The sequence below is a fragment of the Parus major genome, chromosome 6, assembly GCF_001522545.3.
Source record: "Parus major isolate Abel chromosome 6, Parus_major1.1, whole genome shotgun sequence".
Lineage (NCBI taxonomy): Eukaryota > Metazoa > Chordata > Aves > Passeriformes > Paridae > Parus > Parus major.
The window spans coordinates 16,527,003-16,552,835 of record NC_031775.1 but is presented as its reverse complement, the minus strand read 5'-3'; the positions used below and the strand labels follow the sequence as shown (position 1 = coordinate 16,552,835).

Genomic DNA, 25,833 nt, shown 5'->3' with positions numbered 1-25,833 from the left:
AGCAGAGTCCATTGAAAAACAATAAATCCCATTTTTTTTCTTCTAAAAAATTACAAACACAGATTAAATGAATCTCCATGAAATACTGTTGGGTTTTTTATTATTTAACCCTGCTAGGTCCTATTTAATTAAACTGTCACATCTTTATACTTGAGTTAAAAAAAAAAACAAAACAGTTAGAGACATAGAACTTCTGCTTCCTGTGGTTTATTTCACTTCATATAAAATATTCATATGTTATGTATTTGTACCAAGCTGCAGAGCTGGGAACTTTGCCATAACTATGCTCACAGCAGCAGTTTAGCTGCTGTGCTCCAGTTTCCTTTCATACCTGTACAGCTGTGCTGTTTTCTTGGCACAGAACATAACAAATTTAGTATTTCCTCTGGCATTTTCAAAAGTAAAAATCAACAGCTAAATAGTTTTGTTTTATCCAGTAGCAGCCAAGCTGAAATTAAACATAACACTTGCCTCATACAACTTACAGAATGTCTGAAATACTGGCAATAAATACCTGTGTGTCAAAGCAGCACAGACAAAGCATTTACACATCCTCTACAGATTATTAATGTAGGATCCAGAACAGCATGCTGCATTTCTTTTTTCCCCAAGAATTCAATTAGTTTTGTATCAGATGCTAATTGCCTACTTCTGTTCAATACCTGCTTGAATCTTGCTTTACAAATTATTTCACCCTCCCTTCTTCCTCAGACTTTCAAAGTTGATGAGATTGAAAAAAAGTCTGTAGAAATAAGCTTTTATAGGCAGGACCCAGTTGTATACTCTCTTTGTACAAATCCAGAGAAATGATCAATACTTGGCTTTCCTCCAGCTTTTCAGAGAACCTATATAATGAGGCAGCTTTTGGAAAACTGCATAATGACATAACCAGCGTTCATGTAAAGCACTTTTGGGAGGAAGGCTTCCCTCAGAATGAGATGGTTTACTGAAACCAGACAAAACTGAATCTGGAGTATGTTTTCACTCCCAAATGCCACATCTGTGGTATTTTACTCCTAAGATTTTTCTCCAAAAAGTGTTCTTCCAGATTGTATCACATACAAGCCATGACTTTGAGACTTACATCAGGATAAAAAAGTTAAATACTGTAATACCAGAGATGATGTAGACAAATGCCCCCCTCAACCCATCACAGTTTCCATTCTGTATATTTAACTTTGTTTTGATTTTCAAAATTTGCCATAAAATTTAGATTAATCTTAACCTGACTTCAAAGGAGAAAAAAGCAATGACTGATTCAGATGAGCTAAAGACGTGATTTATATGCAGACATACAAAAATGGACAGATTAAAGATAAATTAGAAATGCACATTTTAAAAGTGAAAAATTAGAAATTTTGCTAAGTTTTGTGCTTTCCCTGCTCTCTGTCTAGAAGAGAGCAGAAATAAACCACACACTAGGAACACCCACTGAACTCCTGGAACACATTTAAAATGGAAAGAGCCAACTATATCCACCAAAAACATGGGCAAAAGCTTCAATCACAGTCACTTCTATGACCATATTTATTTAATTAGAATGCTTCAAACAGCATTATCAGATGTTATTTCAAAACACATAAACATTTTCCTACCTTAGCTCACTTTCTACTCTGAAACCTTTTCTTCTTCCCAGTTCCATCAAAAACATCCTTCTGGTCATCCCCATCTTCCTCTGCATAATAAAAATGACCAAGTTACTGAACTTTATTTCATAACTGCAGGAAAGTTTTGGGGAATGTAACCCTTTCTGTCTCTTTCTCTGGGGAGTTACAGCTGGAGTCTTGAACCTATCCATGATGCAAGGTAGAAGTGCCTTCACTTGGGTAAAATAGAGGTAACATGCTTTCTGCCAGGCAACAGCTGTATTTAATGTCACCACCCATTGAAGCAGTGTTCTTGTTTCCCCTCTGAAATCAAAAGCAGGTGCTACACAAGCAGAAACATCACTCGCTCTCTACCAGCTGGGACTGCTTCAACAGAAATGCTCCAGACAGGTGCAAAAATGCCTTCATTCCTTAAAACAGCCAGTGCCGACAAAAACTATCCAAATAAAATTGATCAGCCAAATCACCTCAAAATTTCAACCAGGTCTTCAGCTCATTGAATGGCTCAGTTCCACCTTTTTGGCTTTCAGCACCCAGTTTTGGTTTTAAGACCTCCAGACAGCTACAGAGGAAATTATAGAGGCCACTTACATTCCTCATCTAGAGGAGGGGTACTGCTCATTGCAGAACTACACCAAAGTTTCTGCCAGTGTCATGTTGCATCCAGTTCTGGATCTCCCTGAATTACCATTAGAGCAAGGTGAACACAAAGATCCAGGTTTACAGCATCTGCATCTACTTCAGCACAAATCCACTTCTGTGGTAAATATCCCTATTCCCATGTCAAGCTGGATTTATTTTTTCTTAACATAGCAGAGAATTTGGATTTTACCAGTCCTTCACAACACATCAGAAATATTACAATTCTCATTTCTCATGTTCAGGAGGTGAAGCAAGGTGGAAAAAATCCTAAATCAAATCTATCAATTATATTTTCAGTTATTTTATCAGAGATAAAATATACAAGCTGAGTTTCAGGAAAATGAGTCAAAACCTGTTTCCTGCAATTATGGCCCTGAGTTTAAAATAAAACTGTAAAAGTATTGCTGACATTTTCTGAGCCTTATAGCTCTTGCTGCTTCAACTGTATTATTGCAGATATAAAGAAATACTTTTCATCAGAATAGAAAGTAACCATCAAAAATTAATACAGAACTTTCAGCTCTGGGGTCTTCCTGAGGCCATGAAAAAATATATACATCATGCAGTATATAGATTAGACTGGATTCATTTCTTCCCTTGCCTAGGGATGACCCAGAAGCCAAAATATATATTCCTCTTTTGGATTTATAACATTAAAATTGTCAAAATAAATCATTTCAAGGTTATTTTGAAATTATATGAGATATTTTCATAAGAACTGGAAAATGGACAAGCTGACTTTAAGAGGTTTAAGCAAAAGAATATCAGCAAGGAAGCAAAAAAAATAATAGGCATGGATCTAGCATTAAGGCTGAGCAATCTGTTTTGGTTGTTCCATGTCTTTTTTTCAGACCACTAATCAACCATTGGACACCGGTCACTTCCCTGTTTAGAGCTTTCCTAGGCTTGGTAAAACACTTCATCTCAATACCTACAAGGAATAATGTATTGGAGAACAGATTCTTTACATATGTTAAACAAAGTTTTATTTTATGTTATAATTAATTCAGTGCTCTAAAACATGTAAATATAATTTTCCCCAGTGTAACATCATTATGCTCAGTGCCAGTAAAATCCTTCTGGCATGAATAACAAGTTATTATTCCTTTGTGTTACTGTTATAACTCTTAAGCCAGATTTTTGAGGGTATTTAGGTGCCAAAAAGCTGCAAACAGAGACCTAGTGGGATTTTCAAAATATCTAAGCAACCTAGGCACTCGGCTCCTTTGGAAATCAATTTCTGGCTTTGAACCTAATGCAAAGAGATTTTCTCTAATAAACACAGTATAACATGAAAAAGTCTCTGCCAATGATGCAATTTTATTAAATATACCTTCTAAAATTAACAGGATTTCCATATCCCAGATGAGTGAATTACTTACTCTCCTATGATATTATAATATTTTTGACAGTACTACAGGAAGTAGAACATGCATTAGATAGAAAGAAAATACAACTGAGAAAAAGCACGTCTCTTATTTATGACAAAGGAATAGTATACTGTTATCTGAGTCATGATACCACATGTGATTAGTGGCCTAAAACCACAGAAACCTGCAGAAATTTTCCATCTCATTACAGTCTCATGGAGTTCAGAGTATTGCACATTCCTTGAGGAAAATCTGAACAAACTTTTATGTTCTTGCTATGGATCACTTTTGCAGACTATCAAAGGCAAAGATTAAGAATTTGACACAAATACTGATGGCCATTTAAGTAAACATTTTTCATCACTTGTGATGTAGGTGCCAACAACAGCATCCCAAACTCCTCTGAGGTGCAGAGTACTGATCAACTTCAAAGGGAGGTTCTTTGAGAGGAAAACTGCTGCAATGTACAGCTCCTCTGCATTTCAGTATTTACACATGCTTTCACTGCACGTTCTTGATTGTTGTCAGTCTTTCAGTGCCCTGCTGTCATGTGAGCTGCATTGTAAATATTTTATAAAATAGTACTTGTCCATTCATGTAGCTTTCATGAGGTGAATTGTGAAATTTCCTTTTAATACATAGCTACAATCTGCTAACCTTCAGAGAAAGCATCTCTCAGATGACAACAATAAAAATCAGAGAAGTGATTGGATGTTTTCTTATTTCACACAGGTTTAACAGCATCTCATGCAGTATTGTTTCACAATGGTTAATTTTCCTTACCTTTTTCATTTAGGAATTTTTCTTCAGTACTTCAGTATTTTCCAGTGAACCAATTCATGGAAAATTTTTAATGCCTCTCACATTCGTGTTTTGTCTAGATATTTCTGTTACTGTTCTTCTGTTTGAATTCTGGCTATCTTGGCTGCTAAGCATTTCCTTTGTCATCTATACCTGTCCTACCAATCCCTCAGTGCCTAAAAATCATACAGCAGGTGTTTTTCCTGGCTTAAAAATTAATTCTCCCACATCCCTTTTTATAGTCTCAAACTGGGAGATTCAGGTTAGACATTAGGAGCACTTTCTTCACAGAAAGGGTCATTAGGCATAGGAATGAGGGCACGGGTGGAGTCACCATCCCTCGAGGTGTTTAAGGAAGACTGGATGTGGCACTTGGTGTCATGTCTGGTTGACAAGGTGTTGTTCAGTCAAAGGTGGGACTCACTGTCAGAGGTATTTTCCAGCCTAATTGATCCTGTGGTAATTTTATTCCTTGAACCACTAGAATATTTTTAGGGGGCAGTTCTGAGGTATAGGTGTTGGAATTATTCCCATCAAAGATGATAAACTCCATAAGCCATATGACCAAGCATTTCAAAAAACTTATTAAATGATGACATGTTTTTAATGTGCTTGCTTGGCTGTGTGATGCTATTTGGCATATAAAGTATACTTAGGATACAAAATTTTGTAGCTATTTTCATCAGATGTACAATATTTCTGATATATATGGTCAATAGCTGGGGGTTTTTGGTTGGTTTTTTTGGGGGGGGGTTTCGCTACTTAATAAAAATGAAAATCTGAATAAAAATAATTTATTTGGCAACATCTTTTAAATCATACCAAGAGCTAACAGCTTGTTTAATTTACTGCATACAGAGGTATTCTAGAAAGGTCAGGGTTTTTTTCTGAGCCACTTCTGAAAAAACTAGGGAAGAGCATTATCATAGCTCTGAATAATTAAATAGAGCAATAGGGTTCTCCCTTACAGCTTAGGGAAAAAGTAATTGGTGACAAATCCTAGCAGGATCCTACTCACATCAATATGCCTATATTCCCTGGAAACTATTATTTTCACTCATCCTTCAGTCTCTCTGTTCAATAACAAGGTTTACAATTGTTCTCTTTAGTTACTCTGTGTATGGTAGTTGCTTCTCCTTGTTGTGATTGTTATTGGACTATTTGATTTTTGTGCTGGTACATCAATGGTTTTCTTTATACTTTAGTCTCACGAGAGCCATGTGAACCTTTAGCAACAAGCAGAGACATATCTACATAATCCCATCAATGTACATGGCCAGGCAGCTCCTCTGACAGTTATGCATCTCTTCCAAGCATGGTTTACAAAGGTAAATCTGCCTGGATTTTGAGCAGCATTTATTTAGCTGGTCCCATTTATCTCACTGCTAGTATTAAAGCCATTTCCATTAACTAAGAAATACCAAGCAACCTTCCAGAGATGAGGAGCTACACAAATGGGGTTGCACAGTCTAAATTTAGGCAGCAGTAAATATTATTTATATCAACAATGACTCAATAACATTTCTGTGGACATTTCAGAAACTTCTTATATAACCATATAATACTAGAAACAAACACTGTTATAATAGCAATTCTTATCATTCTTTATCTACAAAGAATATTTATGTCCTCTTCTGCTCCTCTAGTAGGACACTGCAAATAAAACATCTAAATTGTTCATTTATCTTCTTTTAATTAGGTGTTACAATAGTTACTAGGTGGTAGAACTGAGGCACCTTGCAGTGACACTGCAGCATTTCCAGACCTACTTACATTACAGAACATACAAACAGCAGCATGTGTGAGATTTATGCCTTCTACATTTACAGGTAAAGCATGACACATTTAATAAAGATAGATGTACCTATGCCAAAACAATGAAAACTGGGAAAAGGATATTTCCATGATTCACAGAAATCTTTCAGCTATACATTCAATTTTGAGTAGTACAGGCAAGTTCCCACACCATCAAGGTGAGGAGCTAATCTGACCAATTAATATAAGAGAAGTATGAGTAAGTACCATAGATAATGTTGTTGCAAAGGGAAGAAAAACATTAATAATATTATTCAAAATTGCCCCTTCTTAAGAGCTTATGCAAGTCAAACCAAGATAAAATTTATCTCAGTTTTTGGCTATTGAGCAAAAGCAACAGGTAACAGCACAGTGAGTCCTGACAGAGCTCTTTCTGCACACTCCACTGAAACAAGCTGCAGGAAGAAGTCAGAACCAGCACCAGAGAAGCTGAAGGAACTGCTGATGAGTGTTAGACACATCTTTGTGTTATCTACAGAGAGAAAACAAAACAGATGTTCATCCAAGTGATGTGTTGTGAATTTTGCAGGTGAAGGAAAAATCAATTAGAAGCCTTTTTATTTACCCTAGAAATTTGAACTGAAGGAAGCTGAAAAGCAGAGTGGAATGGAGCAGAATTCTCGCCTTTTTAATTTATTGAGGTGCAGCGTTCCACTAATGCAGAACTAATTACAGCAGAAGTAACCTAGCTGAGTAATTAATTCATAGCAGAAAATTTTAGCATCAGGCAGCAGGATTTTTTTAACACAAAACAGCTCTTGATACAATTTCCACAAAAAGCATACTTTCCATTTCTTACTGATTTCACTTATTAATTTGGCAGCTGCCTGGAGTATCACAAAATACTTACATGGTTTTTATTTTGCAGTATGGATTTGATGGCTCTACCTTTAACTACAGTGAAGGTTAATTTATATCCAACTGCATAAAAAATTATTTATCCGAGCTATGAGCAATTCTTTTCCAGGCTATCTCAAAGTTTGTTTCCATTGTTTCATCTTGCAGAAAACTCAATATTACTATGTGGCAAAGTTGCAATAGCCCCTAGAAACCGTGCCCCAGTGTAGCACTGCATGTTTACTTAGTAGTGAGCATGTGTTCACTAAAACAAAAAAAAAAAAGCACTATCTGCAGAATATGTTTGAAAAGTCAGCCCTGAATCATCTTTCTGACTCTTTAAATGATAGGTAGAAGTATCATGACATTATTTTATTGCATGCACACCTGTTTATTAAAAAATTCCACCACAAGCTTTGACACATTTTTATACTTTTCAAAGACACATTGTACAATTACAACTAACTGAGGCAGCTACATTATGAGCTTTACTCCTCTTTTCTGTGTTTTCTGCTGCAGAGATGATTCAATTTTAAGAAATGGAAATTAATTTTCTTCTAGATAAAAGTCAGACACAACATACTATCACATAACTATTAATCAAGCTGGTAATTTGATATGTAAGTGACAAATCAAAATAACACACCATAATAAAGAATTTTACCAGAACACTTCAATGTCTTTCTTTCCATAAGGTTTCCTATATCCTTCTGCTTTTCTGCTCCTGTGCTAAACTAATTATTATTGTGTCTTATGAAGCATGGCAGCAGGAAGGATATAAAGCAGGTAAACATATTTGAAAATGCTGCTCTGTTACAATTTACTCAAAAAATTACTAAAAAAATTCATGCTATTTTTAGTCACTTTGCACTTTGTGATGTTATTAAGGACACAGATCAGTATCTTAGTTTTATTTTGCTGTTGGCAGATCATTATGAAGTTTACAATGCACTAGAATTCAAAATGTCAGCCATACAAACATGAAAAACAAAACAGGGGCTAAATTTGTCTGTGCAACTGTATTATTTTACAAAGATGTAAAAGCAGGACAAGTTAGAGGAGAGAAAGGCCTAAATCCTGAGACTGTGCTGTGGTTATGGACAGCAGGTACCAGTAGATCCCAAAATTATCATATAGCCAAGAAATAATATTTTGGCAAGTACATACATGTTTTCAAAAAACAGCTCATTTCCTGATGCTCTGGGCTGCTCTTCTGCAAGCTTGAGTTAAACACCAGAGAAGTCACACCAGCCTACCACCCAAGCTCTCACTGCCCAAAGCAATTGAATAAAATAAGATAATTTGGAGATAATCTCCTGTATATATTTAGGCCAAACCACCAAGTTAATTACGTGAGGCACTGAGGAAAACAGTGTTTTTTCTCTCTTATGGCCTTACCCAACAGTCTGTGCTCTACAGACTCATCAAAGAGAGCACCTGAATATCTCAACATAACGTGTACAGCTACTGTACAATATCCTTCAAAGAACAAGGAAGCCATAACAATGTACACAGACTACAGCTTTGACAGCTGTGAGTGAATGGATATCAAAATCATGTCAAGAAGTCTGTGCAAGAAGATACTCAGTACTACTAAAATAATGTGTAGTTAAGGTTTTTAAATGTATGAGAAAAAAATCCAAGATGTCTCTTCTGAGAAATGAAATTTTATGTAAATAAAATGGGACATGATCTAGAAACTGTACACAAGTCAAATTAAAGAATTGTAAGGGGGGTTGGGGGATGTGTGTGCACATGTATCATAACTACAGAACCATGCAGTAAACATTGATAAAATTATATTTTGCTAACAGTATGGGTTTGTATCTACAGAAAATCTGATCATTCCATTATCTTGGCATCTAATACAGTACAAAATGTGTCATATTGCACAACCTGCAGAGGGAAAAATCCATGTATATTTTCATACTTCAGTAAATCCTGAAAATTCTTTGTCACAAGTAATTATATGTACGGTATATCTTTCCTTTTGTACAGACTCAATGGCTTCCTGGCTCCTTGTTTCACTTGTATACATGTTATGTGAGTTAAAATGTCTTCTTTATCCTTTCCTACACATTGTACAAGTGTTAAAAGCAAGGAGGGAGAGTGGCATGGGGACACACACGTGATGGGGGACAGAGAGAGCATACAATTGTGGGCAATTATGCTCAGCTTAGATGGTTGGGAAAAAAAGGGCTCAGATAACTTTTCAAGGGCCGTTACTGTTCTGGTTGTAAACAGTGTGGTGAAAGGAACCGAACATAAATATTTCTTGATGAGTAATGGCAAAGAGAGGTCAAAGAAACTACCTAAATAAGACTGTAAGAGTGGATGTTTCTGAGAGGGAATAAACTCACATTTGAGGGAGAAGATATTAGAGGAAGTAATATTCTTCACTTTTAGCAACCATTTAGACATATTGTCATCACTGCTCACTGGTCAAAATCGTGAGGCAACAAAACACAAACCCAGCAGCCTTTGTGGCATGATAGGAAGCCATCACACGTGCTCCCTCTGCTTCACAGCAAACCACAACAGGATCACCTCATGTCACCTCCACAGCTGCGCTACCCACATCAGCTTACAGCACAAATACCAGCGTAAACCAGCAGCAGTGCAACACAAAAGGGTACAGCTGAGGGGCAGAAATTATGGAAAACTCTTTCAAAGGACTAAGCAGGAAAGAAGTTACAATTGACAATACTTCTTCAGACCAGTTCTACTTGATGTATTTGCATTCATAATGTGTTCCAAAGCTATGTTACACAGCTTGGCACAAGAATATAGCAAGTTCATTGAGTAAAATAATTAGGAAAATAATGGAAAAGTAAACTAGTAAAATAAAACTACTAAATACACAGTACACAGCAGATGGAGTTAGAATTTGTAACTACCTTGTCACTCAGTACAGTACATTTGACATCAAAACTTACAACTCAGTCTCTCTCCAAAATGTCTGAGCCAAAAGAAGTCGACTGCTTGACCTGACTCCGTAAACCATCCAAGAAAATTTGAAAAGCCTTGTCCTTGCAAAGCCTGAGCAAACTGAGGTTAGAAGATCCAGCTGAGAAGGCATCTCATATATAAGTAGAGCCAGTCACTTCATTAATTACTTTTAAGAAAGGTTGTAGAGCCTCCTCAATTATCTCCAGAGCAAGCAAGAAAGATTTTAACAACACATCAAAACAATGATCACTCAGGTTCTTTTCTTGTCATGTTTGAGACTAATTTTGCCTTACAGCAATGACTGAAGGTTTCTCCTGTTGCTGTATATCCCAAGAAGCCACATTTAATTGACAACTATTTAAATGGATACATTAAAAACACTCAACCTTGTTACAGTTGTTTCAGTACTACAAATAAACCAGACACACATGAACAGTTATATATCACTTTGCTCCCTAATTTGTGTTGAACATGCCTGAAAAATAGTCAATATTATTCCCCTCCCTCACATTTCAAAAGAGGCACATATGTAAGCTTAAGAAGCGTACTTGGCACTCTTCAGGCTTTTTATTTTCATAAGTGACTAGAAGCTCCAAACTCATCCACCTTCCATTTAGATCACTGCTTTTCAATCTTTTTCAGCTGTGTGACACAAGGTATCCATATTAACAATTAGGTTAGGATAATCATTAGGTTCAAAGGAAACAAAGCTCATTTTTCTGCCTTTTAGACAAAGCCTAGAAATGAGAAAATTGATTGAGCACAGATGTGAGCAAGGGTCTGAAGACTGTGCTTGGATTTCAGCTAAAAGGAATCATTTTTGAACATTAATGAACAAGATAAATCTTTAGAGCTCCGAGTTCTACTGCTAAGCATTGAATTCAATAGGATCCCATGGCCTAAAAGTACTACAGGGCCAGCAATTTCAGGCATATGGACAATGTTAGGGTAGCAGGCATCAGGATTGCTGGGATTCTATATTCACATTAGCCAATGGGTTTATGATCAATTAATTCCTGTGCAAGTAAAGAAACCTTCCTGCTCAAGTGAGGGTGTTAGGTGTGGGGAGGCAACAGCTGTGCTTGGGCTGACAGTGCCCAACAGACTGGAGTCAGACCTGATTCAGAAGAAACCACCTGGCTTGGTTTTGTGGTCATACAAGAAATAAATTCCTTCTGCAGAACTCTAAGCCAAGCTTTTGCACCTCTCTTCTATTTCATCTTCTCTCTTCTCTTCATCCTGTAAAGTGATCATACAAGGCCCCTAATTAAGTATAGTTCTTGGGCAAATTAGTGAATTCACGTGGGCAAGCACTTTATACTGAATGCAGAGAAGCACACAGAGTAGGAGTGAGAGCAGGTAAAGAAAGTGGGTTTGATTGATTTTCTGAACAATTGCTGAAATAAATACTTTTTTGATCAGGAAAAGCAGGACACTGACCATAAAATGAAACCAAAATGTTTCTCCGTGATTGAAAGTGTTCATTCAACCAAAAATGAAACTCCTTGTATCAATTATCCAAAAATAACCCAAATTCAGCTTAGGCTGAAAAATGTGTTTCGCTTGATGTGAAGCCAGGCAACATAAAGCAATTTCAAAATATTTATTGTCCTAATTTCTTATTTTATTTTTAAATTTAGGGCTATTTTTATTTTAAAATATCATTTTTTTAATGAGAAGTAAAAAGAAAAAAAAAAAAGTCACCTTATTCTGCTGGTGACATTTACTGGTTTATCTAAGTCCTGTAAACACTGAGTCCTGTACAAGCACAAACAAAATGAATCCCAGAGCAATCAGTTTAATATCTTATGTGTTAGATCTCTGGCTTTTGTCAGATTTTGGTAACAGCACTGAACAGTGTTTGGGGTGGGGGTTGACTATGATTTCGGTTTTTTTAAAATATATGCTCTAGTTTAAGTAAGTTGCAGGCATTCCTTTAACTATGATCTTGGTTTTTAATAGTCATATTTTGACACATCAGGACAAGCCCTAATGAGATATACTCACACTTAGATATATTTAGACTCGTATGACACAACATGCAGCCACCTTGATATATCCAAGCTCTCACCAGAAATACATGGTAAATGTCATCCATTCACCTTCATCAGTTTCTGTGCAGATGCATTGGTGGAAAATTTTCAAACACTGGAAATTCTTTATCAAAACTGAATATTTTTATGAAGTATATTCTTTAGTTCAATCACAGTCAGAGGATATAAAATCTGTAGGTTTTTTACATCAACCAATTTCTGTTATGCAAAAAGTCACACTCTATAATGACTGTTAGTCATTTGCAACCTTAACACCTATGAATTTACAAATCTATTTGAAGACTTCATGGAAGAGAAGACCAAGATGAGTGATGTGATTTTTACACTGAGTAGAAATCATTTCATTTTCATTCCCAGTATAAGGCCAGCTTCTGGATTATTTCTGCTTCAGCTAGTACAACTGAAACTTGAATAGATGGCAAGGAAAAGCTTGAGTTTCAATAAGAGACACATCTAAGGTTTTCAGAAGCCTAAATAAGTAAACAAGTGTTCAGTAGGATCTAGGGAAGAGTGGTGCCCTTTACAACTGGTGCAGAAGAAATGTGCTTTTAACTTGCATACTGGTGTATTCACACGTACACACTTTTCACTTCTGTGAATGTTAAAAACATTTTGTCTGTGTTGGGTAGGTCAAATGCTCAAAGTTGAAAACATTTATCATTCAGTTGGTATGACTTTATTTGAGAGAGCAGTCATATATCAACAAAGATTCAGGACAGTGACTTTTCCTGAGGGATTCAGGGAGTGAGGGAGTACATTAACCAAAGGCACATTTTCTTATTGCTATACCATCCAGTACAGCACATTATACCATAATATTTTGCATAATGGCTGAATATGATACATGTCTTTAAGACATGACAAGTCCAGTCTCACTGCACATATGACCTTTATGACCCCTCACATAAACTTTGGTTCTATTCATAGAGGTTTCATTTCTTTCTTCATGTGATATGTTCTAAACATAAATTCTTCTAACCTAATCTCATAAATGTAATTGAAACTTGTAAGCAGATTATACTGTCCATAAAAGGGAAATTAATCATTTTTTAAAGCCAGATTTCAGTGTTTTATCTAGCAATATTTTATCCAGAAATATTTGAACAGTAAACTGAAATGGAGAAGGAATTGTTCAGTGAACAATTTAGATTAATTACTTCAACACAAAGGGATAATATTGCTACATGAGGACAATTCTGTGCTAAGAACAGCTCAGCTAAAATTCCTGCTCTTGTGATCACTATTTTTGCTGGTGAAGGGAAGGAACATCAAATACTCAAACAGTTCATCTGAGAAAGGAGTGATAACTACTGTTCCAGACTGAGAACACATTTCTTGTTCCCTCTAAACACAAACTGATTTCTAGAAAAAGTAATCCTTCCAAAAAATGGAACTATTATCTCTGGCTCATTAAGACAAATTTCAGTATTTTTGGCCGTTTTCAGCAATGGTTTGATAAAGAGAAAGGTATTGTTTCCAATTACTGTTGAGACACTTTTTGAACTTGGCTTACTAAAGCATAAAAGCATACATGAAATGTCTGTGTTCAATATCACTTACTCCCAAATGTCTAAGTCAGAAATCACTGTTTAATCAATCCAAAAGTGGAGAGAAAATCCATTAGGCTTACAATCAATGACTGCAGATCATCTTCAAATAAAATCTTCACTAAAGAGCTCATTTCAAACTGAGCAAACATTAAGTCCTGAAGTTATATAATCAGCAAACATCTATTCACCAGAAAGTGTATCAAAGTCATGAGACTTGGGGTATCATAACACAGCTTCCATTTACAAGATGATGTATTCACATGGGGAATATCAGCCCTGGCAGACAAACAAGAAGGTAAAACCTTAACACTTATCTGCCTTTCATATGCTGGTCACTATAAAAATGAATTTGAAAATAATTCTAGAATTAGTACAATATTTTGTGCATGAAGGTTCAGTGAGAGGCTGTTGCACATTAGTACAGCACAAAATTCTGAATTCCCTGTATTTTCACTGCTGACAAATAGGGGAACATTAAGAATTCTATCCAACTTTGATAATTATGACTTGCTTAAATTGTGTAAATAGCATTTCTCAAGAACATGGAGTTTCCCAAATAAAAGGCAAGGTACAACATTTTCTTTCCAAAGCATGGCTTTACTCAATTGTCTCGCACATAAAATTTGCCAGGATAAACTAATAGTCAACTGTCATGTTAAGCCCCCTTGATACCAAGTGTCAGTTATCAAAAAAAATAAAATATCCTGTATCTTGTCATTAATCTGCACTGGGTTTATCCACAGATCTCAAAACAAGCCAATGAACTGCCAACCCTGACAGCTGCAAATGTCTCATGCATGAATGTGTACTGTGGGCTAGATTCCTATCTCAGTTACAGCAGTAACAATAAAAGGTCCTTTTGTAAACAACGTGAAATTACATCAACTACCTATGGTAAAATTACAGGTAGAACCTACATGAATATGGGAAAGAAAACTAAACATTCATTCTGTATGTATAAATATTACAAATTTAATAAATTAACCATCCAGTTAAGAAGAAACTATTCCAAGCAACAAAAAAACCCCACCCCTCCATTTTTGAAAACTTAATTATACTAGTTCTGCGTCAGTAAGACATTTGTTATTTGGTTTTATGCATACATGGGGTGAAAATTATTTTGAGTGTAAAGAATTGCCAAACTCTTCTTTTAGGATATGACTTTTCTCTGTCAACAGGAGAGCAACTGCTTTGCATTAGATCTCCTTCCTTCTCTGTTCCTGAGCTCTAAGGATTCAATGCAGTTGAATACTCCCCCTTATGGACTGCTACAACATGACATTCTAGTGTTTTGTATTTATTTCTCTTTACTAAACGCTACCACCTCCTCCATGCACTGTAGATATAGCAACAGAGTTAAGATAGGTCTAGAGTATTACAGCCCATAGAAACTCATTCATTTCACTGAGTAAATCTGTGATCGCAGATTTTTGCAACTGAGGATTGTTATCCATTGTTTTGCTTTGAAAGGCATTTTTGATCATCATTATTAAATCTCAGAATATAGAATAAATATATAGGAAGAGAATTGATTAAATCAGGATTTTCTGAGTAGTGTTTTTTTCTTATTGGATTTTACCCTGAAGAGTAAATACATCTAAGCATTTTTGTTAGGAGATCTGCTACTGCAGTGACTTATCTGAAATCATATTTGTTAACCCTGTAAGAAACAAATGTAGAACAGTGAAATTAAAACTAATTAAAATGGTATTCACTACATTTTCCTGAAGAAGTGGAAAAAATTGTACAGCATGTGTATGTGGCCACTGGCACCTACTCTCTGTGTATATTTGGTGAGAATAACTTTCATCTCCGGGTTCAGTACTCATTTCTTCAAATCAAGCACTCCAAAATTGATTTGCAACCTCATTGTGCTAATCTTTTAGAAGTAAGCTTTACTAGTTAAACCTTATATAAGATCAGCTTCCCTAGATTAAAATCTATTCAACTTAAAATGCCTTTCACCTTTCAGAAAGTCTTTCCTGGTTTCTGTTTTCACCCTATTACTGACTGAAAACACACTGGGTCACTCACTTTCTATAACTGACTGCAATAGCTTATTCTTCAGTGCAGTTTGTGTTAGTATACATTCCCTGTTTCACTGTGTCCTCATCATGATCGAGGAGGAGAAAGTGTTGATATTTTTAATCTGAAATTACTGTTACTCAAACAGTAAAATGAATAGTTACCATTGATCCTCCTCACTTCTTTTTAACACCAATTCATCTTCTCAAAATGTGCTGAAAAACATTCATTAACAGTGATATAATTTCACCTCCTTTGTGCTGTGTCAGTCCAGCAAAGAGCTCTGTTCTCTTGCAAAGTTTTCAGAATTCAGCTGGCAACTTCAAAGAACAACAAATTCCCCCAGAAGATCCTGTAACATTAAGAAAAGCACATTAAGGATTAAGATCCTCTCTGGAAATAAACAGCACTTCATTTGATTCAAGTTCTTCTCCCCTGAACTTTAACTGAGTGCTCCTGGGGTCATCCCAATAAAACAGTTCACTAAAAGGCAACCTTTCTGAAAGTGCTTTTATCTTTGCTTATTCCATTATAAAAATGAATGGCTTCATCTGCAATGGATTTGCAATTTAGATATCTAAACACAATAACCAGATTAACAATTCTCTGCAGCATATTCTGTTTATGAGTTAGGGAGTTAATGTAAAAAAAAATAAATTATTTAGAACATTTATCAGAACACTCAAAGTGTGCAAACAATACAAATAATAAAAACAACTGGGGAACTTAGCAAAATCCTACTAAAATCCCCTCACAAAAAATTAAGCGTAAATACTGAAACTCCATATAACATTTGACAAATAATTCCCAGTACTGTTTTAATCTCCTCTGTGAACAAAAGGGGTGGTGTCATCTCTATTCAAGAAGTTCACTTGATTTTGCTTTTCAAGTTTCCAAATAATGTTAAATCCAAAAATTAAAGTTCTTCTATTAGGCAAAAATTTTACAACTAAGTCTTAAAGGAGGTGACACCTTCTGAAACAGGCAAGGTTATTCAATAATTCTCCTAAATTCTACTATTCTGAAGCTAACAAATAGCACAGAAATTTTATATGAAATGCTAAATTTCAACTTTGCTCTTTCTGAGACTGATCATATTTGAACAGAATCGTCTTTTAAAAGGAAGCTGGTTTAGGATTCTTCTATATGCAGTAGCACAGAAAACTCTTGAGGATTTAAAACTGGAGTTCACAGTGGGAACTAATTGTAAATGTATTTTCTAGTTATAGGCTGTTCAGTTAAGGAGGTTTTCGTTAGAGAATTAAACACCATAAATATGAAAGCTCTGTCTTTCAGACAGGGTGAACAGACACAGAAAGCTGCTTTTCCACAACAACCTTGTTTTTGAGGTGTTTCTAATTTTTCAAGAAGGGGAGACACCCCACTCCCACTGGCAGTTTGTAATCTGGAAGCAGAAAAATTGACAGAAATTCAGGGGGAAAAAAACAGGAGGCAGGAAGGCAATCCTTATGAATTTTTATATTGGCTCAGATCAAACAGAGGGGTCTGGTTTTTTTTCAGTCCAGTTTGTGTCGGTAGCAGGGTGAAAGCCAGTCTTTCAGAGACACAGCCAAAGTTGGCCACCATATCCCTCCTAGGATGTTCCTCCCTTTCCTAGAGACCCTTAACCACACTTGTGCAGGTGAGACGTTTCAGCCTGTTTAGTGTGACAAGCAAATATCTGGGCTCTCAGGTCTACTGAGATACAGATAAAAAATCTGAAGGAGACTGATCTAAGAAACCCTCACAAAAAAAAATTATTGCATTCTTTCTGGCCTTTCTCTCCTGCTGTTCTGTTCTTACAGAAGTGTTGACTTGCAGGGGTTTGCACACTGTGAGAAACAGCAAGAGTTAAGAGAGCTGAGTGCAATTCATCTGTTAGGAGAACAAAAAGGCAGATGAAAATAATTACTTATAGTATCATGAGGTTCCTGAGTTCAGTCCATCCAGAGTAGAACCTCAGTTCTTAAGACACTTAAATCTTTCAATACCTCAATTCAAGCTTCCCTTTTGGATCTGCAATTATTTATGAAGTCTTGATAGATAAAATTATGGGGGAAAAGAGGTAAGATCCCCTGTAAAAAAAATAAATTATTTAATGAGTCACTGATTGTGAGGCAACCTGAAAATTTCTTCATAGTTATTGTCCCTTACATGTTATTGAGCTTACTTTAACACTGGAGACAAAGACACACCTGAAGCTGATGTAGCACCCTGCAAACTGTCAGTAGGAATCCAAAAGCTGGACTGGCCAGTGAAGCAACACTGATGGCATCATGTCAGTGGTACAGCAGGGACACTGGATCAGAGTGCCTGCAGCACATGCTGTGACAGTATGTTAACTCTAAACAATAAAATTATTTCTGCAGCTGAAATTCCAACTAAAGGTCAGCCACCCTAGCCAACAGGAAAGAGTGGAGATGAATACAGTTAAAAGCAATTTTACTAGGACATTAAATAACTTCTAATCTGTTACAAGCTATGGGCCATTCCAACTGATTTTGCTGATACAGGTGTATCAGGGCCAGTGTATGTTCCCATAACTTTTCACTCATATGTGCCAACCACATGTACAGCACAGCATACGAAGCATTATGAACTGGGGCACAGCCGACCTAGAGGAGAGAATTGCCAGGGAATTCAATTGTCTGCTGAAGTCTGCCAGCAATGGAGAGATGCAAAATTGCAAAGAGAAATAATAGATCATGCTCTGGACAGTGGAAAAGAGTTGACAAATGAGGCATGGGATGTTATGCAGAACGTGTACGTTCCGGAGGATGAAAGTCATCACTGCATCATCTGATTTGTAACTTCTGGCCTCAGTGGATAACCATATCATAGTCAAATCTCATTGCTTTGAAGGTCAGTGGTGAAGGTTTTTATCAGCCTGACATTTATTGTCAACTTTTTTTTTTTTTTTAAAGTTCTCATTTCATTTTAATAACAAAGGAACGAGGACATGAAGGTTATGTGTAAAAAAACTCCCACTGACTTTTCATAAAATACTTGAATCTAAACAGATTTCAATTTAACAGGAATACAGGTAACATTATCAAGTTTTTATTCACATCATACTTCCAATCAACTTCTGAAAACAGACATGAATTCTGATATGACTGCTCTTGTGGTGTTCAAAAACCTAAAAGAAGATAAGAAAAACACTACACTACAGTGCAAGTTTTTGTGTTCATTTATTCTTTCTTACTTCCTATGGTTTACAGTTCACTCCTCTAGAAGTGAATATTCACCAGTTCTAGAAAAAAGAATATTTCCAGAGAAGTGAAGCATTCATCATTAAGGGAAAACAGGAAGCTTCTGTTTCTACTACTGTTCAGTTTATTGTCTTGCAAATGCAGATTTGCCCAATACAGTGCAAGGGCAAACAAAAGTAAGGGGAAAATACTTAAAGCCATAATTAAGACACTTGCTATCCACCCAAATAGTAGCTTATCCTCCTTTAAACTATCTGATAAAACAGCAGTGTTAAATACATTGACATTAGGTAAATAATTTATACTGTACACTCAAGTGGAAATTTTACAATAAAAACTCTTCTTATAAATGCGGTTTAGGGAGTGTGTTTATTCCACACATTGCTTCAAAGTATATTCATCATTTGAGATATATCATTCCCGTGACAGTGGGATCACAAGGAATTGTGGTATAACAATGCTAGACCAAACAGACAGAATGTCAGCAGTGTCAAACTGGCAAATATATCATTTAACCAGAGATCAAAAGAAAAAATCTGAAGGTCAGAAATGCAATATTTATAATGCTGTCAGTAGATGGATGCATACCAAACACCTCATATCCAGACCCCAGAAAGCTCATCAGAGGAATGTTTACAACACACAAGAGAAGTGCCCCTGGAGTGTCCTCCATTAGTTTCCAGTATGAATGTATATTGGTCCAATATTTCCTAGTACATTCCCCAGGAGTAGCAAAACATCTTGAGTTCTACTTTAATGGTGCCAGCATAAGCAGCAGTCAACTACTACCCTAATTCCACCAGGTACAGCAAAGTCTCCCCCCCAGCATTTTTCCAATAGGCAACACATATTTCCTTGGAAAGAAACCAACATTATTCAGATGGCTGCTGGCTTTAGGAAAGAGGAGAGAATAAACAGAAACAACTTTGTATTGTCCCTGATTCATGCAAGGCAGTTTGGCACTGTGCAAAGAAAATACCTGTGAGAAAACTCATGGTTTTTCTTGAGTATCTGTCTGACAACGGAACTGGAGATACTAAAGGTATGGGAGGAGAAAGGTTGACAAAAGCAAGTTCAGAAGAAAAATGAGAAGAGAGCTAATGTAAGCACACCAAACTCTGGCTTTATTCAGCATATAACAATAGAAGATTCCTCCACATTTGGTGTGGGAAATAATCCATCACTGAGCATTCCTTTCATACCTCTCCTGTAATCATGACAGCATTTTACCTATATGTAATTTCACTTAATACCATGGTGATAGGTGTTCAACTACATTACCATTACCTAAATGATAAATAGAAGCAAGCTAATAAAACAGATCTAGAATAAAAGGTTTTGAAATTACTGAGTTAAGTTTTGTTAGTCAAATGGGAAAAAATCAAAAGCAGCTAGTCATTTTCTTCTTGATAGTTTTTTTCATTTACAATTAGTAAACAGAAATAAAGTATCTCTTGAAATATCTTTTTGATATCTCCACAAATACAGTCCAAATTTTAAAAAAATAGACCTCTCAGCTTTCAAGGTCCTTTTTATTGAGATTTTATCATATTCTCTGTTGACTGTTAAATAAACTCTGCTCATTAAATTTTATCTATGTCAGCAGGCTAAGAACATAAGACATATAAAAGCCCTATTTATGAATCAAAAACTTGAGAAATATTTTCTATTTGTACAGCTTGTCTCCTTTCTCCTTTTCTTTACTTTTTGTACCCGTCCATTTCTAAAACCCTCTCCCTTTGTCAATCTCTTCAATTTCTCTAACTTCTATCTATTTCTCAATCTATCTTCAAGCTCCTGTTCCTCTTTGGAATTCCTCCTTTTCTCTGCCTTTATTTAACAGGCCCAGAACTTCATTTTCCCAATTTCTTTTTCAGGGATCTGCTGATTGGAAGTAGAAAGGAGGTCTGCTTATTTTTGGTCCAAACAATACCTGGATGCTGGCCAGCTGACACGGACACTCCACCGCGTCCCTCTTGAATAGTGAATAGCACGCTTCCCTGAACCCTTTGGTCCTCCCAAAACAATCACTTCTTGCTCTTTTCCTTCCTTCCTTCCTTCCTTCCTTCCCCATGCTGTCTTTGGGGCAACAAGAAATAAGTACCTTGCCCAAACAACTTTACATTGAAGATTCTTTTCTCAGACTCTCCCTCCTCTCTACAACATTTAGTCAGCTTCCCTCAGACCTCCTTCTGTTCTACAGAAAGGTCCTGGATTTGCAGTGTCCTGTTCCCCCCATCCAATCCTGTCCAGTTTTATCTCAGTTGTTCTAAATAAGTAGGAGAGCTGAAGTTCTGACCTTTAGAACCTCACCTGGTGCAAGTTTTTGAAGGAAACCTGCATGTCAGAATCACAGACACACTCTAATACAGTATCATACATATATCATAATATAATACAGTATCATAACACACCATGGCACCACACTATACAATATACCTGCACCAACAGGGTCAACTTTGCTGAGATCTTCCACTGTAAAATACCATGCAATGATGCCCACTAAGAGCTGAAGTATTACTTTGACATTTTTCCGTTTATTTCATAGCAAGAGTCATAGGCATGGTAAAATACTTTCTTCATATATCAGTGCTCAAGCCTCAAAAAAAAATCAATAGTGGTTGAACAAGAATTCATTATACTAACAAAATCCATCAGAGAATATTAAAAACAAATTTAAAACAAGCATCAGCCACAGCATTTCAAATTTATGTTGCCTAGGAATTTTATTTAAGTAAGGCAAGACATTGAAATAATACTGATTTTCTGTTTTTAAATTTACTCACAAGGTTTTAGTGCATAAAAATGTTGCCAGATGGAAAGCTGTTCATACACATTTTTCCGTATTTTATCAGAAGAGTCAACACAGATGAATTTCAAAGGAAAGGTTTTATAAAGAAACTACATAAAGTCCAAATGCAAACGATACAAGGCAGCATATGAATCTAGAGGAACAGACAGCAAGTTTTACCAACGTGTTCAAAAGAATAATAATCAAAAAAGTGGCTCAGTTAAACAGCAAAGAATACCGAGTACTTGCAAAGGATATCACAACCAAGCACTACAGCATCAATTCCAGCCTTCAAAAAAATCAAAGAGAATTTCTAATGAACAATGTCACTTTTGTAGCAGGTTGTGGTTTTATTACTGTTATATTTTATTGTACTAGTTAAAAACATGAATTTTTGAAAAGATAAAGAAAACTAGGTGCAAAATCCAGGCTACAAACAAACACCTATGAGAATGAGTACATTTTTAATGCATGGTTCACTGTGGTAAAACTCCCTAGAATAACAGCTGAATCTATTGCTAGAACCAAAGGGAAAGTCAAACTAACAAGGAAAAGCCATATCAAAAGATTTCAAAAGGTTGAGTGATCACACAAAGAGCAATTGTCCTTGAGACAATGGGGTTTGTCATGCATCCAGCCTCTGTGACAAAACATGCAAACAAAATACCCCAGCATTTGGCAATAATTAAAATTCAGTTGAAACTACATGCCCCAGAAATGGATTGAAGAATGACTGAAATAAAGAAAAAGGGGATATGTATGGAGCAAACTCTATATAGTGGACATGATTTAAAGGTGATAGGTTCCAAATCAGTGTACAGGCTTGGTGTAGCAATGGTACTAACCATTCTCAGCAAGTTTTTGGGGGTCTGAGGTTTGTTTTCAAATTTTTTCTATTTGAGGCTTCTTTGGATCTCAGTCTTTTGTGATCCCAAGAAATGCCACATACCAAAACTAGAACAACAGACATGGAAAAAACCCACGTGCCCATTTCATAACATGAAGATTTTCACAGCTTTTGGACAAACATGGATATATTGTGTCCTGTGATTCCCCCTGCTACAGCACTGAATGGTCTCACAGGAACAAGAATGGAGGAAAACACTGTGACAGAAAAGGAGATTGGCATAGATCCATGAAGCTCTTAGGCAGGTGTGGCTCTCTTTGGCCTCTGAAAAACTCCTTAATTGACTTATTAAAATGGTAAAAAACAATCTACTCCAGTCACAAAGGAAACTCAAGACTCTGGAACTGTGTTTTCATACCTTGTATATGTATAAGGCAAATATCATCCCTTGAATGCCAGGGGGGAAGGAGGAGAGCAAACTAGAGAATAGTTAGCCCAAGTTCAATTCTCATGAATATACAATTCAAATGTTGGGCCTCAATATGCCTATAAATTGTTTCTGCAGTAAAAACTGACTTTTCAGGAACAAACTGTGTCAAACCAGTCTCATTTCCTTCCTCATTGTGATAGCTACCTAGATAAGGGGCACAAAGCCCCTTATCACCAGTGCTTTTAATAAGGCCCCACATAAACTAGAGAAACATGATTAAAGCACTGTTTATTGCAAGAGGTTGTCCAACTCTCATTGACAACATATCCTGTGAATCACCTCCAAACACAAAGAGTATTTCAAGTAGAGTTCCACAGGAGTTTGTCCTGGTCTTAACTGTATTCAGGATTTTGTTAATAACATGGGTGCTGCATAACAAGCATAGTCCTAAAGTCTATCAGGATATTACTGAGAGTGACTTCCATGGGATAAACAGTATATTGAGACCAGTTTAGACACATCATTTTTCAGTAAAATGCAGCCAAATTGAAAAGCTGAAAGGGAAAAGACTTAACAAGAGTTTCCCATAGCGCTGCTTATGAACAAATGCTCATGAAACTGGTTTTGCTCCTTCAGAAACAGCAGGATGTCCTAGTCAAGCCCATCTGGTGCTTAGACAGCAATTATCCTTACAAACAGACATTTCCTTTTGCTCCCTCCAGCAGTAGAACAAAAAAAACTTATTCTAGATCTTCTTCCTACTGTTCCACTTAAGGACATGGTGAATCTGATAAATCCCCAAGAACTCAGTTTAAAAAATTGGGTTACCAAACTGATTTCCAAGACTGACCCAATTCCTTCTAGTTGTGTTTGATCCTGCCTCTCTGCTGAAGCCCTGCCAAGATCTCTCCAGGTCCCTTTCAGACTCTGTGATTTCTGTTGATTATGTTGTTATTTTTATTTCCTGTTAAATGAAAAAAAGAGAAAAAAACAAAACCAATTAGCAAGACTTTTATCAAACTTCTAGACAGATAGCTGTAAGCAAGACTTCATTTTCCAACATTCTTTATAGGCTTATTTAGACTATGAGTATATTCTAGCATTTTACTTTAAGAATGTTTTTCTCCCACCCACCATGAACGCCAAATCTGTCAGTCACACTAACAACAACAAAATACATATGGGACAGTTTAAGGAGGAAGAGCAGACATGAGAAACTGCTTCTTTAACTTATTTGGAATCAACTCCAACATGTGTGCCTGGGAGAAAAAAAAATGAGTATGTGGTAAGTCATGTTACTTTCATTATTTTTGTATAAAATGGGAAGAAACAAACAGGGACAACGGTTCTTATTTTCTGTACAGTAATATTTCATTGACCTATTTTGCTCAAGTATATTTTCCCAGGGCAGTATTCCAATGTTACATCCAGTAAAACAATTTGCTTGCAGCTGCTACAGGGTTTTGCAAAGCCGAACTTGACTTTGAAAGTTTTGAGATAAGTTTAACACATTTAGGGTTTATGTTCATGAGCATATAGAGAGCATTTAGTAAGAAATGCTAGTGGTATGATCAAGGGAACAGTTTTTATACTGCTTTTTTAACTATCTCTATGAAATCAAAAATTGAGAACTTAATTTACAAAAAGCCAAGGAGCTGTAGCCAGCAAAAACTTGTTCTTTATTTTGCTTGCACATTTCAGACTCTAGAAAATTAACTTTTGCCAATAAAAAAAGAAGAGTGTGAAGAGTGAGTGTGTGAAGAGTGTTAACTCTGCTTGATACACAGGTTCTATATGGGAACAAATTTCTCTTTAGAGGACAAAATACCTGGTGTATAAAATGCACACATTTAGATTCCTCTGAAGTTTTGTAGTTCTCAAGTACTAGACATCCTTTTTCATTAAGGCTCAAAAAAATGAAATTTCTTAACATATAGAATCAGATTTCTACCTATTTTTGGAGGAGTGAAGCTGTAAACAGTACAGATTAAAAGTGCTAATGTCTCTAGTGAGATACAAGTTTTTAGAATAGCAGATTACTCTCTGCACACGTACCCAAATACATTTTTAAGCCTGCCAGGGTTCACAGCAGACCAGGAAGCTCCAGGGAATTTTCAAGTACCAAGCGAGCCTGACCTGCCCTAGGCTAGTGCTGTTTCACATTCAACTATCTACAACCTGCTTCACAATTTTATGAAAGCACTGAAAGTTTGGAAAGAAACCATTTCTGTGGCCTGTCTTTATCTGGGGAACTCTGGAAGCCTCAGTATTCTGCTGAAGAACTCCCCCCACTACAGCCCTCACAGCCAACATGTGTTCAAGTGCACATACTTATTTATCACACCATGGAAGGTGATACATTACACAGAGGAACCAGATGTATGAGGGTACTAAGTAGAATCAGTAATCTAATTTGGGGTTCTCCAGCCAACAATTCTTGAAATAATCCCCTTGAGGGTAATGGAAAGCAAGTGGAAGTGCATGACAATATCCTCCATTTCTGTCACACACACTTAAGGACAGAAAATCACAGAATCGACCGAGCCAAGGGCAACATCATCAATAAGAGATGAGATGCAGGATCCCAGATGAGCCTCCCCATGTCCCTGTTACTTCTTTTTTTTCCTCTTGTCATTATGTTTAATCTGACTTTAAAAAATGGAAAAATATTTCTTGCAAGACTTACAATCCCTTTGTTTGAACCACCTATGCTACAGCCCCTTCAGGATCACAAAACTGAGCATGACCTTCCCAAACAGATCTGCCTCATTCGGTGGAGAGAGGCAGACTACATAAACACTGGCCATTTAAGAGTGCTGTCCTAAGAGCCTAGAACACAAATTAAGGCAATATCAGCACAGAAGAAATAGCCAAAATTTAGTGTTGAGAGAGAGCAGAGAGAA

General features: G+C 36.4%; 1 protein-coding gene across 3 annotated transcripts in view; it reads right to left on the bottom strand.

The window, feature by feature from the left end:
- Positions 1-23,909, bottom strand: part of DNTT (DNA nucleotidylexotransferase) — a 104,005-nt gene extending 80,096 nt beyond the window's left edge. For 2 of the 3 annotated variants that reach the window (XM_015633032.2, XM_033515797.1), the window contains exon 1: positions 1,596-1,807. In XM_015633032.2, coding sequence (XP_015488518.1) covers positions 1,596-1,798 — 203 coding nt within the window. In that variant the 5' untranslated portion in view covers positions 1,799-1,807. Of the gene's footprint in view, positions 1-1,595; positions 1,808-15,900; positions 16,003-23,780 lie in introns of those variants that run through there. The other variant, XM_033515796.1, reaches the window with a different exon arrangement.
- Between the last annotated feature and the right edge of the window lie 1,924 nt (positions 23,910-25,833).